The sequence below is a fragment of the Equus asinus genome, chromosome 1 (genome assembly GCF_041296235.1).
Source record: "Equus asinus isolate D_3611 breed Donkey chromosome 1, EquAss-T2T_v2, whole genome shotgun sequence".
NCBI lineage: Eukaryota > Metazoa > Chordata > Mammalia > Perissodactyla > Equidae > Equus > Equus asinus.
In genome coordinates, this window is record NC_091790.1 from 196,570,362 (window position 1) to 196,589,073 (window position 18,712).

Below are 18,712 nucleotides of genomic sequence, written 5' to 3' on the forward strand. Positions count from 1 at the left end.
AATTCACCTCTCCGCTTTTCTCACTGATTGCAGAAAAGCTTAGACATACAGTTGTAAATGTTAGCAAGGAAATAGACTTTCTTGGCATAAGTTTTGTACACTGCCTGACTTCTGATTTAACCTTGCTTTCTAATTCATATATGCTGGTATACCTTTATTTTTTCCATTTAATTTTCTGTAGGATGTATGTATCTCAAAGTTGTAATTCACAATTTTTAAGAACAAGTCAGGACCAAAAATAGAGTCTGGAGATAAAACCCCATTACTCTATTACCTCAAAGGATAGTAATACAGACTGTGGTTCTTCCAGCAGCTCCCTTACACACATACACAAGTGCACACACCCATATACATGCACATACAAACATTATGCAGAAATGCACACTCCAGTGCCCACTCTCTGCAGAGTGAGACCCTCTTGTGACAAAGTCATGGACTAAAGTTTTGGCTCAGAACTCCCCATGAGAACTCGACTCAGAGCAGCCCTCATCTCCTTGTTCCGCAGACTGTAGATAAGTGGCTTCAACATGGGAGTCAACACAGCATAAAAGAGCACCACCACCTTGTCCTTCTCAGCTGAAGCTGTGGAGCTGGGCTGCATGTAGGTAACCAGGGCCATCCCATAAGACATGGAGACCACAGTGAGGTGAGAAGCACAGGTCCCAAAGGCTTTGCGGCATCCCCCGCTGGAACGGATCCGCAAGATGGTGACCACAATGTGAGCATAGGACAAGGAGACCATGCAGCAGGGCAACAGCAGCACCATCACACTGGAGGCCATTATGACCAGCAGGTTGAGGGTGATGTCCACGCAGGCCAACCTGACCAGTGCCAGTGTCTCACAGGACACATGGTTCAGCACGTGGTGCCCACAGGTGGGCAGGCGCATGGTGACCGCTGTCTCCACTGCAGAATTAGCTAGGCCCACAAGCCAAGAGACCATTGCCAGTGTTGTACAGCGCCTTGGGCCCATCACTGCCACGTAGCGCAGCGGGTCACAGACCGCCACATAGCGGTCATAGGCCATTGCTGCCAGCAGCAGGAACTTGGTCCCGCCCAAAGCCAGTGAGAAGAAGAGTTGGGTTGCACATTGGCTAAAGGAGATGGTCTTCTTCTCCAGGAGGAAATGCACCAGCATCTGAGGGACCCCACTGGAGGTGTAGCAGATGTCCAGCATTGCCAGGTTACAGAGGAAGAAGTACATGGGCTGGTGCAGTCGCATGTCCAAGCCAATCAGGAGCACAATGAGCCCGTTGCCCAGCAGAGTCAACAGATAGGCAGCCCCAAAAAAGACAAAGAGTCCAGCCTGGATCTGCCTGTCACTGGAGAGCCCCATGAGGACAAACTCACTCATCCAGGTCAAGTTGTCCCTCCTCATTGAAGCAGGTGTGTTAGGCTGTTGGGAGAGGAGCAGAGTCAGGGAGGGACAAGTGATGGTCTTACTTTAGGGGTATGGGATTAAGCCCTTGGCTAGGCCTGGGGCTGTAATTGAGATTCCTCCCCCAGCTTCCTTAACCTAGGTGCTCAGGGAGAATACGATGATGATGTTGGTGAGAGGGACATTTGGGTGTTCCCACTAAACTGTGAAATTCTCAAGGATAAATTACTTTTTCTTGTCATCCTTTTATGTCTAAGATCCAGCACAGTTACAGTTATAGAGGAGATAATCTACCAATGAAGAAGGAAAGATAGGGAAAGACAGTGGTGGAGAAAAGTGAGAAAAAATGCGAGAAGGAAAGAAAAGAGAAAAAAAACTAATGAAGGAAGGTAGGAAAATGGAAAAAGAGGAAGGACAGGGAGCACAGGGAGTACAGAAAGGATTCTTCAGTGGGGGAGCAGTGGGTAGGGTGTTATAATCGGACACTTGAGATAAAGAGGGGTGCCCAGTTTCCTCAGTGTTGTTCTTAATAGACTGGACTCAGTTTCCCTTCGTGTTTCTTCCCGGGTCACTGCCTAGAAAAGAATCCTCTCATGTCATTCTCATTGTGCCCATCAGTCCTGATGAAGCTTCAGTCCTTTAAACCAATGTCTGCTAAGCCTCTGCTCTGGCCCAGAGGTGGTGCTGGACATCAGACACTTGTCTGTGAATCAGAAAGACAGAGCATGAACCTTGCTTCCTTGGTTCTTATAATTTAATCAGAGACAGATTAATAATTTAAAGAAACTAAGTGTATTTGTTCTAAGTGCTGAGAGAGAAAAACAAGGTTACTAGCTGGCTAATTAAATTTGCAGTTTATTTAAATTACCACTGCCATTATGCCTTCCTTCTCAATAATGCGCAATTTATATAGTAAGTTATAGGTACATACTCAGATATTTAAATAAATAATTAACAAACGAAAGTACTGTGAGCATTTGGAAACCAATGATACTCACACGTTACGACTAAGTATGAAGTGAGTGTAATCCACTGAATCCTTTCAGAGGAAGTGAATTCTCCTTTCTATTAGCTAAGATTGTACCGAGTTATCTCCCTTCCAACATGTCACCCAGGCCTCTACAAAAACACGACTAAATGCCATCAGGTTTTCGTAACAGAAATGTAATCTCAAGGCATATTTTTTGCTCTTAAAAAATTAGTAAATTGTAAACTCATTTATTAAAAATATTTTTTGAGTATATGAGGTACTATGCTTTCAATGGGCTTCTAGTAAATGCCTTTCAACAGTAGGAATTTGTTTTCAGGAAACTAGCAGCATCACAGAATCAAATAAAATATTTAAAAAATTGGATCTTGTTAAAATCTACGGGAATCAAGTGAGACAGCTGAACAAAGGACAAATGCAATAATATGTCAGTGTTCAGAAAATCAGAGCGAAGCCACAGCGTCATATGCGATAGAACTGAAAAGCATCATCCAACTCAGATGTTTTCTGGTTGGGAGTGATGTCCTGGGCTTTTATTGATGGAGGCCTCTCTCCCCTTCCACTCAGCCCTGGCCCTGCGGTAGCCAGAGAGTTCATTGCAGAGACTGCTAAGAAGAGAAAATGGCTTTAGGTTGTCAGGGCTGGAGATGAGTTCGAGGTTAGAGTGCTGTAGCTGGTGGCTGGGGTTCTGAGCACTGCCCCAGGAAGCCTGGTCCTTGTATCAGCATAGGAAGCAACTCAACTCTGGTCTCCTACTATCTGAGGCTGCATCCAGAATCCTCACCTTTAGAGTGACTGTCATGGATCCAGATTACTGCCAGAAGGGTCCCATTATTATATAGGAGAATAAAAAATGTTAGAAATGAAAGGAACCATAGAGATCATGTATTCCATCCATTTCATTTAACAAACAAGGAAACCAAGGACCTTTTCTCCAATACATTGTTGATGCTATGTTTAGATGATGATATACTATTTTTATTAATACTTATCCTTGTTTTCTGATTTTTAGAATAATTAGAGAATTTCATTACACTTTTCTTGACTAAGTGAACATTTGCTGAGCAGTGAGTAGTGCCTGTTCCAGTGGCAGGTAGTGGGATAGTAGTGATGAATACAGCCTGGTCTCCCTCTCCAGGAACAGCCTGGCAGGAGGATAGAGAGGGAGTGAGTCATCAGGACCTTAGCAGAGTTTTCAGAGGCAGCTGCAGTATGCAGTATCTGGTCAGTGAAAACATAGAGTAGGACTAAATAGCTGGGCAGATATGTAAAATAATGAAGTAGAAGCAAACAAACAGCCGGTGCATTTGTTTCTTCAGAAAGTAGATGTGGGTTAAGGTGTATGTGGATTGGTAATAAGGAGACCTGGGTTTCAACCTGTATCAATAAACCATCTATGTACCATTGTAACACTGTCTCTTTGAGCCACAGTTTCTTCATCTGCAGATTGAGCAACTTAGGTAAAGAGCAAGATTTCTCTCAGCATTAAAGATCTGCAATAAGTGATATACATAATCTGTAATTCAAAGCAGTATAAAAGGGAAAAAGAAATTTTTCATTCTTTGTTCACTGTCAGTATGCATAGCTAGTGGGACTGTAGGCAGTTAGACATGACTGGTTACTGGGCTTGGGGACCAAAGCATTCACATCACACATAACTGTTGGAGAGGTGCCAGTGGATGTGACCGAGTTGACTTGAAAACCAGAGGCTAAAGAAATAGGGAAGGGGCCATACAAAAAAATAGAACACCCACTTGGGGCAAGGATGAAAACTATAGCATCTGATACATGAACTTCTTTCCAAAGTCAGTCCCAGATCATTCCTAGAGTGGATGACCCCTAACACTAAGTTTTCCACCAGACCACGGACTAAACCTGCCTTAGTTCCATAGAGATTGTGCTTCCTAATGATTGAGGATGCTCACCATCCTTTTTCTTCAAGAAAAGATAAAGTCTATGTCTATCTTTGGTTCTTATATCAAGCCCAGCCATTCTTCATTCCTTCTTCTTATTTTCAACACAACACAGATTACTTAAGGCCAAAAAAAGAGACTTATCCCTTGACTTCCACTTTTTACTTCTTTGAATATGTCTGTATATACTGATCACTTCAATTTTACTGTTGATTAAATGACTGGCCAAGACCAAGGATTCTTTTCAATGGCTTGAAAACAGTGACTTGCATCCTCTAGGTCATGAGAAGAATCAAAGGGCCTCTAATTACAACCAAGGAGAAAAACACAGCAGAGGATCACGGGCAGTCCTGGCTGCTCCCAGGGATTTGGGCTAAATCCTCTCACCATTTCCTCTTAACCTTCCCTGTGGGGTACTCACCAAGGCTGAGTGCTCAACTCATGCACAGAACTCATTTTGGATGGAAGGCAGCACATCTCTCAGCAAATCCTTGATGCAGTTGTCCATCCTCCTCCTGGGGATGAAGGTTTTTTACTTTGTCAGTCTTAAATGATAACTTTTCAGAACCTAAGAATCCCCAGAGGGCAATTACTTGCTCTTGGTGTGTTCCTTTACTCATTCTTCTCCTCTCCCCTCCCTCCTCAGCTACTTCTCTGCATCCACAGCTCCTCTAATCTCCTCTAAGTTCCCTAGGGGATAAACATTGTGAAAACTTTTTATCTCAACTTTTAATTATCCTCCCAGTTCCCAAGCTGATGAGCCCTCACTTGGCTCTTTTGAGTCTTTCACTGTTTTTCAAGGATATGGCATTTTTGAGGACTTTTGGCAGGAGTCAGGAGACAGGAATATTTACTCCTCTGACCTCATGGGAAGGAATTGAGATTAACTGGTAAGGAGATGAAGCATTAAAATCTCAGAGCCTGATCTTCTTATGGGAAGGAGAAGAATTCACCTTCTTCTCTTTTTCCACACATCTAGTTTAGTGACTAGGGAGTGGCAAGTAAGCATTGCACTGTATAAACATCATATTCATAGCCTGGAGACCTTTGAGAAGTCCCAAATTCACAGACATTAAAATATTTCCCTAGGCTCCTTGGTGGTCCCAAATCACATTGTTGAGTGTTGTTTCCTTTGCATATTTTCATACCGCCAGAAGCTGTCTCACTTCCATCAAGCTTGATCTCCCACTTCTTGATCATCTTCCACGAAGTTTTAATCTCTTCACTGGAATTACTAGAAGGAACAGAACCAGAAGCGAGTCAAGACAAGATTTAATTCCCAATATTTGTCTACCCAGTTCTATGGTAATAGAACATGAGTCTTTGGTAAGATGAAAGAGACGCTGTTAGCAAGTAACCTTCTATAATTTTTCTGTAATAATTAGCTACTGTCAGCAAGGTAAAGATTTAATTATCTTGAAGTTTTGTGACTTTAATGACAATGGACTGGGAAATGGTAGTTTCACTTCATGGTCTTCCCTTTTTGCAGGACATGTAGAATCTCAGGTTCCCTTCTGCCCCTTCCACTATCCAGCTACGTTTAGGATCCAAGTAACCTGAAGCTCTCCCGACGTCAAAGTTCATAAAAGTAAAAACTCATGGGACCTTCTTACTGAGAGTTGGAGTGGTAAAAACTCTGAGTGAGAAGAGGGCAGAGGTAAGAAGTCTGAGGACACCATGAGGGATAAGAGAAAGAGAGAGTGACACCTGAGGAGTGGCACTCCTGATGCACATCAAAGGTACATTTGGTGTGAAGTGACTATGTGACTCAAGGGTAAAGGGAAAGAGCTATGGGGTACCATCTCCAGACAACATAATGTGTGATCATCAAAGAAAAATATTTCCTTGCTGGTGAAACAAAAATGTATCTCTTCTGCTTTTCCAAACACAGATGATATGTAACTGGATTAAAAAAGTAGGTTAGAAAATTATAGATTAGTATGATCCCGAAGGCCAAAACAGAATATGCATACAGTTGGTTGTACATAAAGATAGAAACATAGAAAAAGACTGGAAGGATGATCGAAAAATGTCAATGGGTTATCTCTGATATTAGGTTTGTAGGTACCTTTATTTTATTCATTCTGCTCATCTGTGTTTTAAAAAATGTCTGCAATAATCATATATTATTTTTGAATATGAATCCATTGTGAATTCATATGGATCCAAATTAAACTTAGAATATTATTGTTGATATAGAAATATCACATTGAGATAGGGATGCCTGGAAGTCAACTCGCTGGCTTAACATCCAGCACTACTGAGTGGCCTTTGGGCAACATGCATGAGTGTTGAGGGGTGGAGGGAAGGAATCATGAAAATTTTACGTCGAAAAGCACATATGACTACAGGTTTTGAATCATGTATCTCATGAAAGGGAAATCTGTAAATATCCTATGGTGGCAAGCACTCTGGACTGGGGACAGGATAATTGGGTTTGGGTTTAGGTGTCTCAGGACAACTAGAAATTTGAAATTAATAAAGACAAAACTATATTGATCTAATATTCCCAAAATATTATGTTGTGCTTACTATTCTCCATGCAGTGTCCATCTTGCATGGGGAATCAGGCATCTCTTCTCTCCTCCCTTCACCTCATCACACCTGCCCCCAGTGGACAGGTTGGATCCTCATTTTCAGCTCCACGAATTTCCATTAAGGAGATTCTTCTAGCTCCTCTCCCCATTGCTCCTTTATTCCTTAGGCTCCATATGCATCCCAATGGTCATGTAGCCTCCAGCTTCTTCCTCTTGGCCTTTCTCCTGGGTTACCTGTCATTCAATCCCATTCCATTACTCCAAGGATGGAAGTGACTGGGGCTGGATCTACGTGGGTAGAGTAGGAATTGAAGGAATGCAGCCACAACAGGTCTGACCATGAGCAAGCAGCTACATAACTAAATCAGATACTGATCACTAAGTATATGGTATGTGAAATATTTTGCTAAAAGAGACTGTTTGATACTTTTGAGAGGCCCTTCTGAGCTAGAGGCCTATTTGGTATGGGCTTGGCCCTAACGTGGGGGGTGCATATGTGCCATGTCTTAGGGAACTAAGAGAGGATAAACGTTATTCTGTCAATTTCAGAGCAACTCTATGTGAGGTCAGCAGAGACTTGGCTGGAGAAGAACCAGCTGAGATGAAAATTGAGATATGTCTGATGTCAAACCTTGTGTTCTTTCACTAGACCATGCTGCCTCCACTATTCTTTCCTTTCTGAAGTGAAGTGGTTGCAAATGGAAGAATGCAGAGGTCTCATCAAGCTCTAACATCCTGAAATTCTCTACATAGAGGTTAGTACTGGGGGAAGCAGTATCTTTCTGCTTCAGGATCTTCTCCACACTCCACTTAAGAAAATGTTGTCTCTTAAAACCAAAAGGAGTAGAGAAAAGAGTCCTGGCTGGGTGTTTTATGCTACTCGTAGAAACAATTGGCTTCCTGACCTTTAGATAAGGAAGCTGACTTGCTTTTTTCTCTAGAGTTTTCTGGCTCATCTCCAGGCCTAAAAATATGGCTCAATTTTGCTCTAACATTTTGTATCCTGTGGTAGACTAAATAATGCCCCCCTCCCCAACATATGTCCACATCCTAAACCCCAGGACCTGTGAATTTTAACTGATATGGTAAAAGAAACTTTGCAGATGTGAGTTAAGGCTTTGAGATGGGGAGTTAAGGATTTCGAAACGGGGAGACTAGCCTGGATGATCCGGGTAGTCCCAATGTAATCACAATGGTCTCCATAAGACAGAGGCAGGAAGATCAGAGTCAAACAAAAGGAGATGTGACAACAGAAGCAAGAGTTTGGAGTGATCTGAGGAAAGAGTCACAAGCTAAGGAATGTAGGTGGCCACTGAAGGCTAAAAAAGACAAGGAAAAGGGTTCTTTTCTGAAGCTTCCAGAGGGAATGAGGCCTGCCAAAGCCTTGGCCTGAGGCCAGTAAAAGTGATTTTGGACTTGTGACCTCCAGAACTGTTAGAGAATAAGTGTATTCTTTTAATCTACTAAATCTGTGGTAATTTGTTACAGCAGCAATAGGACACAAAAATAGATTCTAATCTCTTCCCTTCCTCTCCATTCCCAGGTTCCCCTGGGACTAATTCACAATTAATGATGCTCCAGCTTTGTTCTCCATGTCTCTCCCTGTCTTGCGTCTGACTTCCTTCTGTCTCTCCATCTCTGTCCCTCAGCCCATGGACTCTGTTTATGGAATTGCCTGATCATCAGCTTTTCCAGCGGATAATGCAAATGAAAAACCCTGCCTTCCTGAGAATAGGCAATTCCTCTGCCAGCTTTGAGTTCCATGATGAGGGACACATCTTGCCGTCTTGCTTTAGAGGCACCTCCATGTGGTGAGTGTGGGACTATCCGTAGTGAGCCTCTTGACTCCCTTGAACCTGAGCTGGGATGTCTCAGGAAACAATTCACAACAGCCAATAACTTATTGACCATACAGTTTGCAGGGGTTTAACACACTATGATAACTACTTAGATATCTGTCACTGAATACCAGGAGATCTTCACCCCCAATTCCTCCCTTCTCTTTCTCCAAGGCTGTGAAACTTGCATAAAAGGATAGTAAAATGGATTCTGTCTCAGTTTTCTCTTTGTGTGAGAACAAGCAGATCAATGCCTCATATCCATAACTTCCAACTTAAAGTGCTTTCTCACTTTTGCCGAGTTTAGAAGACAGTTTCCAAAATTGATTGGTGGCTCTTGTCTCATTCTCCCAGCCCAGGATGAAAGGGTTGAAACTGAAGAGGAGAGGAAAGAAATCGGAAATAAAAGTTTTTGTAGAGAGTTGGTGTTCTTCAGCGTTTGTCCTCCTTCACCTCTGTGCATGAGAGATGGGAGGATTTCCCCTCCACCTGAAGCCATTCATTCTCTTCTACCAGTCAATATGCACCCTTTGCAGTTCCTGGAGTCTAAGGACTGGCGAGAGGAGATGTGGCTAGACGGTCTTGAGAAGGCAGGGCAGAGAAAAGGAAGAGGCCTGCGTAGGCAGTAAAAGGCATCTTGCCTGAGGACACAGCAGAGATGCTCAAGGGTTTCTTGCAGTCCAGAGCTGCTCATGGAAGTGGGTGACCAGATGTCATTTTAACTCTCTCCCAAGAGACTACTTGGAGGGGAAATGTGACCCTAAAGGGTGTTGACCTTCAGATACCAAGGAGTTGAGGGAAGAATTGTATGTGGTCAATGGAGGGGAAGGAGTGGGTGGAGGAGAAGTGGCGGGCAGGTAGAAGCTTTGCCCACATCAAGGGAGCTGCAATAGGCCATTGGAGAACCTCCAAGGAAACAGTGAAGGTGCTTCTGAGTGCAGTCATCCAGCCTTGGGAATCTGCTCCCTAAGGGCACCATTGCCGGTCAACTGGAATGTTTCTGCCCCTTACCTGTGTCTTTCCCTTGCTCCAACCCAGCAAAATCAGAGGCAGTCGAGTGGAGGCGAGGCAGGAGGGGCAGTGAGGAAGAGGAAGGAGGGAGAGAGAAGAACAAAGAAGCCAACTTTCCTAATTCAAGATTCTGGGCTGAGGGGTGAGGAGAATCTTCACTTTAGAATGAGGTTCAGAATTTTTAGTTTACACTGAACTCGCTATTTTTAACACTGAAATGAGAACGTTTGGAGACTGAAAGTGACTGGGAACTTAATTATTTCCCACAGAAACCAGGACGTTATGCTACAAGTTATGGGTTTAGTCCACGAGTAGAGAAAAGACTAACCCCACAGTGCAGCTTTGAGAGTTTAGAGGCCAGAAGAAACAAAATGATTTTCTGCCTATTGCCTGTGAATTCAAAATGTTCAATAAGCCAGTTCCTCTTGGTTTCTGGAACACAACAGATCTGAGATGTGGTGGTCAGGAGCCTGGGAATCCCATCCTGGCTGTGACATTCTCACCAGACTCTCAAAGCTTCTTCAGTGTCACATGCACTCCGTGTAGCAGAGGAGGTTTTCTCTACTCAGCTGGAGGCAGCAGATCCTAGTGGCTAAGGGTGTAGGTTCCAAATTCTGAATGCCCGTGTCTGAATCCGGTCTCCCCATCCTGTGCATTTATGACATTGGGCAAGTGAAAGTCTCAATTGCCTCAGTTTCTTCACATGTAAAATGGGGAGCATGACAATATCTGTTTCATGAGGCTCTGTGAGGATGAAATGAAATCATCCATGTAAAGCACTCAGCACAGTGTCTAGTCTGTGGTAAACCCTCCAGGAATGGTAGGTATTTTTATGTTTGAAATATTTTCAACACTTTAGAAGAAAACTGCTAGTCAAATCAATGCTATAAATAGAAACTAATTTTTCCCCTCACACATTTAACTTCTCTTCTGTTGAGCTGTGTAAACTCAAAATTTTCTGATTTTTCTCTTTTGCAAATTGCAAGCTGTTCCACCAACTCTCTGCATCAAATTAAAGTGTTTTATGCCATCCTTGGGATTTTGTGAGACATGTTTTGGAAGTACTCTTTTAGAAGCTTCGCTGGTTGGAGTTACTCCTGAAGCTCTGGATTCAGTGTAGAATGCTCCAGAGCTCTCAGCGTGTGGAGCTGTAGAGGGCAGCTAGGGGCCATCCCAAAGGACACAGAGAGGGAGAGGATAGATTCCAGGCTAGGAAGCTTTCTTCTGGCCAGATGGGTGGGCATGGGGACGCTGAAGTCTGAGGGTAGATCAAAAAAGAATGTGAGCATGAAGGCTGAGAATAGTTATCCAAGAGCAAATCTGGATGCTGGAGCTATTCACAGTGGCAACAAGAACGCTTCTCATCTTGCTTCTGTCTCTGTTAGTAGTGAGCTTACTGTCAATGTCTTGAAGACATGGTGGAGCAGGAGGGGTACTACCCTGACAAGCTGCCTCACGGACTTCCTCCTTCTCTCCATCTATCTCCAAGTCCAGTGAAAAAAAGCCTAAGAAATTTCCCAGCTCTCTTAAGAAAGATGACTTTCAAGCTCTTATCTTGCTAGAAAGGTGTTCCATTCTCCTTATTCTAAAAAATGAAAAAGTCCTCCCATTTGTATCATGCTTAATTCCTTTCTAGGAATTTCATAGACACTATCTCATTTGAGGAAGGAGAAAATTGAGGCTGAGCCAGGCCACACAAGGTTTGCCCAATGCCAAGTATTTCCAGTCTGACTCCACGGGCTCTGACTCTGAGGCTTATACTTGCTTGGCTCTTTTACTTTTAAGAATTCTAGTGGAACTAGTAGTATAATCATTATTAATATCATCACAATCATGATTTTAGAATTCTACTCCACTGGTTTGACTGGCATTCAGATCAGTGAGTGATTTCAGAGGCTTCAGCTTGTGAAAGAGTAGTTTATTCAGAGAATTAGAAGATACGTATTTCAAACATCCTTGAAAAACAATTTTAAGATACCTAGGTTGTCCAAATATTTACTCTCAAGTTCTAAGGTAAACAATGTAACTGTTTATTAAATACCACTTAAGCTAGCATATTATTTTTAAAAGCCAAGTTTATAATAGGTTATATTTTTATGATCTGTATGTGCCTTTTATGGTTGAGACCCTTGCATTAAAAATAGGTATTGCTTATGCACATCTTATAAGGCAGCTAAGTGGGTCACTGGAGGGAGTAAGGAAGAGCATATAGTCAGGAGGCCTCCTCCTCCCATTATGAGATGAAGAAGGTACAGTTGCCCATTGTCAGGAGGATCACAGAAATCTTAATTCTCCACCATGTGGGACTGGAATTTCAGAAGCTTGAGGAAAAGACTTAAGTCACTAATAGAAAAGCTGAACTGTTACCTACATCGCAAATTTCTTGAAGAAACGTGGTCACCAAAAGGGCTACAACAATATTACTCCTGTAAGTGGACCTCGCATAGATGCAGGAAACTGTCTCATAAGCAGAGAAATTTCACTGAAGATTTATTATGCATCTTCCTTGTTTACTTCACCTTTCTTTATCCAGTCTGGATGACCCAGTTCTGGTTCTCTCCCTTCTAACCTGCTTGTCCTGTTACCTACCTAGCCTGGGGAAGTATTCACTGAATGGGAACTGCTAATATTTCATAATCTAGCCACCTTCCCCTACTTCAGGGAGAAGAACCTGTGCAATCAGAGTAATTGGAACTTCCCTATCTTAAAGAAGTGTACATGCTCCAGTTCAAGGCATGGGAGACAATAGCAGCAAGTAATGTATGAGCTATCTGAGGAGTGTGTGAAGATGAGAATCTGGAACCCAAGTAGAAGGATTACGTTTAAGCAGGAGGAGGGCAGCCTCTTCCGCTGTGAAGGGCTGGAGTTGCTGATACACAGGGCAAAGGTTCTCAACCTTGGCTGCACCTCAGAATCACCTAAGAGGAGCTTTTACAATTTCCCATGCCCCACCTTCACCAAGACCAATTAAGTCTGACTCTTTCGAGGTTGGGTGCAGATATTAGCATTTTTAAAGGACTTCAGGTGATACCAGTGTGCAGCCGAGTGAAGGACCCACTGAAACAGATGCATTGATGGGCAGAGGATCATATGTGACTGAGTTTGGATCTCATGAAGCTCCAGCGCCACTGACACAGAGTTGTGAGATTTTCTTCAGCAGTTCCAAGCACTGAGAAATTTGTTTTTGAGAAGTTACACACACTGTCTTAGGTATCATTTTTAGAGTTGTGTTTGTATTAATCATGTCTTTTATTTTCTATACTTTATGATGTTTTGACATCTTGGGGGTCTTGCTGGCTGGGGAGAGGCTGCCCTTCCAGAGCTAGCTAATTTCTAGAGATACCAAACTAACTTCCTGCTGAGCACACCTTTCCTTTCCTATGCAAACCTAACCAACCAACCAATCCAATGTCCATATCCCAATCACCTCCTTAACTCTTAGGCAGCAAGCCAACAGTTGCCTTGCCCTCCCCTGCATCAGTTCAACTAGACTGGAAGCTAGAAACCACTCCTTTATCCCAGAGCCCACAAATTATTCAAACTATGTAAGCATATGCTTACTCAAGCTTTCCTACCCTGCCTGGCCCATCCTTCCCACAGAAACCACAATAAAGACTGTGGGTCATGCTCTCTCCTCTCTCTTTCTGCTTCAAGACTGACCCAGTGCTTCCCCATGGGCCCTTCATGGTATGGTGTGACCCCTTCTCTTGGGAACTGGAACTAACAAACTCTTCTTTCAAAGGCGGTTGTCTCTGTGTCTGTCACCTTACCATACCTGATGAAAACAAATCCCAGGTACAAATCTTGAAACAGTGTTAAATATTTAAGCACTTAAAATGAAAGTCAATGTTACTTCCCACTCTGGAAGGTGGTCAAATACTTGAGTTGGTTCTCCATATGTTTTCAGTACTGACTGGTCCTGGCAGTCATTGCATGATTTCTGGCTGGTCAGCATTTCCGGATGAGGGCTTTGTTCTTGGGTTCCCAGGCCTTCATACGGGCTTTGCCGAGGGTTGCACTGGTGAGTATGATGTTCTTGGGGTGGATCAGACATTTTTAAAATTGTCTCTGACTCTAGTGTCATATTATTCTAGAAATAGTAGTATCATTGGGCACAGTTTATCACTCCATCCTTGAAACTCTCTTTCTTTGGTGTCCATGACACCAGGCTCTCTTAGATTCTATTCTCCTTTTTTGATTACTCTTTTTAGAAAACTCCTCTGTGCATTCCTCTTCCTCTGCCTAGCCTTTATTTTTAGTTTGAAAGCATTTATTGAATAAACAACAGATACAAGGTATGTAAAGAAAGTATTCAGTGAGACTAAAGGTATGTCCAAACTTTGTCTGCTAGTTCCTCAGATTCTTTATTTGATTATAAGTGTGTGTGTGACACATACAGATCATATACAAGCACACACAACATGCACATGCACAGATTATATTCTATTTTTTTATATATAAATGCTATCGTGTCATAACATTGATTTCTTCACTCATTGTTTCAACAATTTACTGAGCAGCTACTACATACCAGACACAGTTTGAGTAATTTGGACAGTTTTCATTGAGCTTATATTCTATAGGGAGGAACAGCCAATTAAAAAGAGCATCGTATAATTTCTAATAATGAGAGATGATTAGGAATTACAGCATGGTAACGTGAGAGAGTGCAGAGAGGTGACATATGTAGGGTGACTGTTGAAGGCTTCTATGAGGAGTCACTATTTCAGTTGAGACAGCAGCTGAATGACAAGGAGCCAAGCTGTGAAGATCACTGGGAAGAATAGACTGTTATTGACTCTAATATTAATGTTTTAAAGCTTTTTTATTTTGAAATAGCTATAAACTGACAGGAAGTTGTAAAAATAGCCCGGAGTCCTATGTCCCCTTCAACCAGCTTCCCCAGTGGTGACATGTTATTTGGCTGTAGGACAATACCAAAACTGGGAAAGTGACATCTGTACATTAATGTTAATAAATCTTCAGACTTTATTCAGTTTGCACTAATCTTTTTACCTGCATTCATGTGTGTGAGTGTTTCGATGCAGTTTTATCCTATACATAGATTTGTGCAACTACAATCAAGACACAGAAATGTTCCATCATCACAAAAGAACTCCTTTATGCTATCCCTTTGCATCTGGACCCAGCCACCACCTTATCCTTCATGTTGGTTTCTGTTTTTTTACTTTTATGGTAGTGGCTTTTGCCATGCAGAATTTTTGCTGGATTTATCCAAAAGAAATTTTAATAACTTCTGGGATTTTATCTCATAGTTAGAAGGCCTTCTTCACTTTGATATCACTTTCAAAAAACTTCCTTTTGCTTTCTTCTAGTACTTTTATGTTTTCATTTCTATACTGAAATATTTGAACCTTATGAAATTTATTCTGATATAAGGTGTCATGTATGGGTAAATTTTATTCTTTTCCAGATGATTAGCTTGTTGCCTTGACGCTATTTATTGAATAATTATTTTTCTCCACTGATATAAAATGCTACTTTTTATCATTAGTGAATTCCTGTGTATATATATGTACGTATCCAGATTTTCTATTCGGTTTAGCTGCTTTGGTGTGAGCATGTGCCACTACCACTGCATTTTAACTACTTTAGGTTTGTGATGTTTGAATAACCAGTATAATAGTCCTATTTCATGAATCTTCTTTTTCAGAAATTTCCTGTTATTATTTTTGGAACAATCTTGCTTGGTTCCAAACAAAAATCTGCTCCCCTTTTTTAATTAAGTTAGATCCTATTAACTATGTAATTTAACACAAGGAGACGTATATATCCATGATATTGAGTCTTCCTACTTAAGGATATGGGATACCGGTCCATTTGTTCATGATTTCTCTTATTATTTTCAGCAGTGTTTTAATTTGTCAAAAAAGAGATTGTCTACATTATTGTAAGGTGTATTCCTAGGTACACTGAGCCCTTTATGCGTTAGTTTCCTGGTTCATTAAATGTGCTAAGTGTGACAACCTCTGAGCAACTGCAAAGGTTGAGACAGGTAATGTCAATGCATGATACGCACAGAGTACTCAACATGGCTTTTTAAAAGTAATTATAATAACGCAGCATTAAATATTATTTTTCTTAATTATTTTCTGTATCTGCATCAGTATGAAAAGAGTAGAGAAATCAGAGTATGACAAAGACTTTTTTCGCCACCAGGAAAGGCCAGTTATTCTGTTTTTTTCTCTGTCTCTTCTTTTTTCCATTTTTTCCAATTTTTCAATTGCCAAATATGCTATGTGTAGCTGAGATAAATAAAGCCCACTTGTGGTGGATAACAAATCACTGAAAAGGGATTCAGATGCTGAAGTACCTGGAGTTCACTAGCCCCTCCTTAGATGGCATGACTCCAAGAGAATAATTCACTTACGTAGTCTTTTGACGTCAGCTAAGGGAGGTGAGAAAAGAGCAAAAAGTTTTTTTTGTCTTTGAAGATATAAAGGAGAAAGGAGGAAATTCTGATAGGAATATGAAGAGAGTTACTAGGGATTACCTAGCTGTTATGTTTACACTTTATTTTTCTATTATGTTTTGTAAGGTTGCTATACTGAGCTGTTATATTGAGGGAAGAAATGAAAAGACTGAGAAAATGTATTAGAAATTAGATTAGATCAATCAGATAACAGATTGATTGATGGACCCTTGAACACGTGCTACACATTCCACTGCCTTATTCTGGCAGCGTTTCCCAGTGCTAAGTCCAGTTGTACGGTGCCAGGAAAGCTGATCTAAAACCCTCGTTTATCAACCATGGCATATATTGCAGCTCACTATTAAAAGTTTCATACACATTAATACAAACCAATATATAAATCAGGACGTGTCAACTTATTGAAGGGGCCATAGGCTTCTTGAGAATTTATTCAGTTAACAAATACTCTGAGTGGTTCCATGCAGACAGCGCCCTTTGCTGGGGTAAAGTGGTGAGCATCGCAGACAGTTTCTTCCCCCATGGAGCTGACAGTCTTGCGAGGAAGAGTCAGGGATAACTTGTCTAGTCATACAAACAAGCACATCTTTACAAACTGAGAAAGTGCTCTGAGGGCAAGCACGACGGCCTGTGAGTGTGTAACAGGAGGACACAGCAGAGACTGGGTATAGGGTGCATCTCACATGGGTTCCCTCAGGACATGGTAAAACTGGATGAGATACCATTTGAACACATGATTCCAGGGAGCTCATAGACCCTGAAACTTGTCAATGAACTCCAGGCTAAGGACCCCTGACCCCGGTGGTAATTCTGTGATTAAATTATGTAAAGTCATATGATTGTGTGAAGCAAAGAATGCTGCCAAGGGGGATTATGTTCTGGAAAGAAGAGCTTGGATTGTGGCCTCCTGGAGAGCCAGGGAGGTCTTACCCTCAGGGATCCTCTACCATGTGAATGCCCAGATGTATTCACAATGGCTGCAGAGCACTGTGCCCTCACACCCATTTTCTCCCTCCCTTGTCTCTGAGTGATTCTAGAAATACTCTCCTAATTTAGTTCCTACCTTGGATCCTGAAGTTTGCTCTCCTGACCTTCATGCATTGACTTTTCTCCATGAAAAAAATAAAAAAAGATTTGAAATCTTCCCAGGTTAGTGCCTTGATGAGACTCAGACTCGTTTTGTGAGTCAATATTAGAAAAGCAAACTCCAAACCCTCCCTGACCATATGGGGCCCATCTCAGCAGAGGGTGGTCCCATGACATGTGGCACAAGATCAGACAAACATGGCTGCTCTCAGAGGAGACCTTATAGACAACACCCAGGAAGCTCTGTTTATCTCACTCAGTCTTCAGAGTGTTCCTCAGATGGCCTGGTTATCCTCGCATTTAAAGTAGAGAAAAAGGAAAACAGAAGACACTTTATCCACAGTTACACTCTTTGTTCAATTCTCAGCTTCCAGATCTGCTCATTCATTTTTACCTCTGACATTTCCTGATGTTTTAGATAACGTCTGGTCTATATCCTCTGGCTTCCCAACCCTTTTGCTCTTTGAACCCTCCCTTGAACTCTACCTGGTCTATGAAGGCTGATCTAACTAGAGGACATGGATTTACAGTTGATTCACTTACTCCCTCTAGGGAAGCATGAAATAGAGAGTTTCTTGGACAAAAAGAAGGAAAAAGTTGTGTTATTTATTTTTGTCTCAGTCAGTCTATCAGGCCTGGTGCAGAGGAAGAGGACAGCTTCTAGAAGACCACATTCAATGTGTTTTCCCCACATCAAAAACTCAACTGTCTTGCCATTGCCTCTACTGTATATTCCTTGGCCCTGTTTTCAAGCCTTACTAGGCACATCCCTTCTTTCCAGCCTTGCCTCCTCCTCATGATGCCTCAGAATGAAACCTTTGCTCTAACCAAACTTGTTTGCTCACTTGGTCCCACATAGACCTTATTTTTCCACATTCACACCTGGCTTATATCATTCCCCCTCATCAGGAATGAACCTAGCTCTCTCTCCTCCGTCATCTATCCAAATTCTACCATTTTCTGATGCCCCATTTAACTTTTTCCTTTCCCTTTAATTCCTTTGCAAATCACCTGGATTTCTCCCCTTCATGAGGGAATTTCAAGAATTCCATGGAGTTTTTAATCTCTATCTCATATTTGACAATTCACCAAATATTGCCTCATCATTCTTTTTGTATGGTTGGATTATGTTGCAGTTTCCTTTTGGTATTTATCTCTTATCTTTTCAAATAATCCCCCGGTTGTGGGGAAGGATCCTGCATTAGACTTGGTGTGTCTTCTGCAGCACCTCGCACAGTGAATTGCACACAGTGGAGCTTCACAAGAATCTGTTACTGATTGGTATTCTTTTCGAAACCCACATAGTGTCCCAGGCCCCGTGAGGCTGTCTGCACTTAGGAGGAGGGAGCTGGGATGGCAACTGTGGTGACAAAGAGTGTCAGGGCTGGGCACAGAGGAAGTGTTCATTAAATGTGTGATTTGATTGTTAGACAGAAGTTGGTGAAATTGACAGTAAGGACAATGATGAAATCGATCACGGGAATTATGTTGATGTTCAATCAGTCAACAA

General features: G+C 42.0%; 1 protein-coding gene across 1 annotated transcript; it reads right to left on the reverse strand.

Annotated features, from left to right (window-relative positions):
- Positions 1 to 436: 436 nt before the first annotated feature.
- On the reverse strand, positions 437 to 1,378 carry LOC106841833 (olfactory receptor 2F1-like). The gene has a single exon (XM_070517421.1). It carries the CDS (start codon positions 1,376 to 1,378, stop codon positions 437 to 439), a length of 942 nt encoding a protein of 313 aa, XP_070373522.1.
- Positions 1,379 to 18,712: the final 17,334 nt, after the last annotated feature.

Bases quoted from the DNA above. Each gene is read 5' to 3' on its own strand.
- LOC106841833 (XM_070517421.1), bottom strand. From the start codon at position 1,378: ATGAGGAGGGACAACTTGACCTGGATGAGTGAGTTTGTCCTCATGGGG.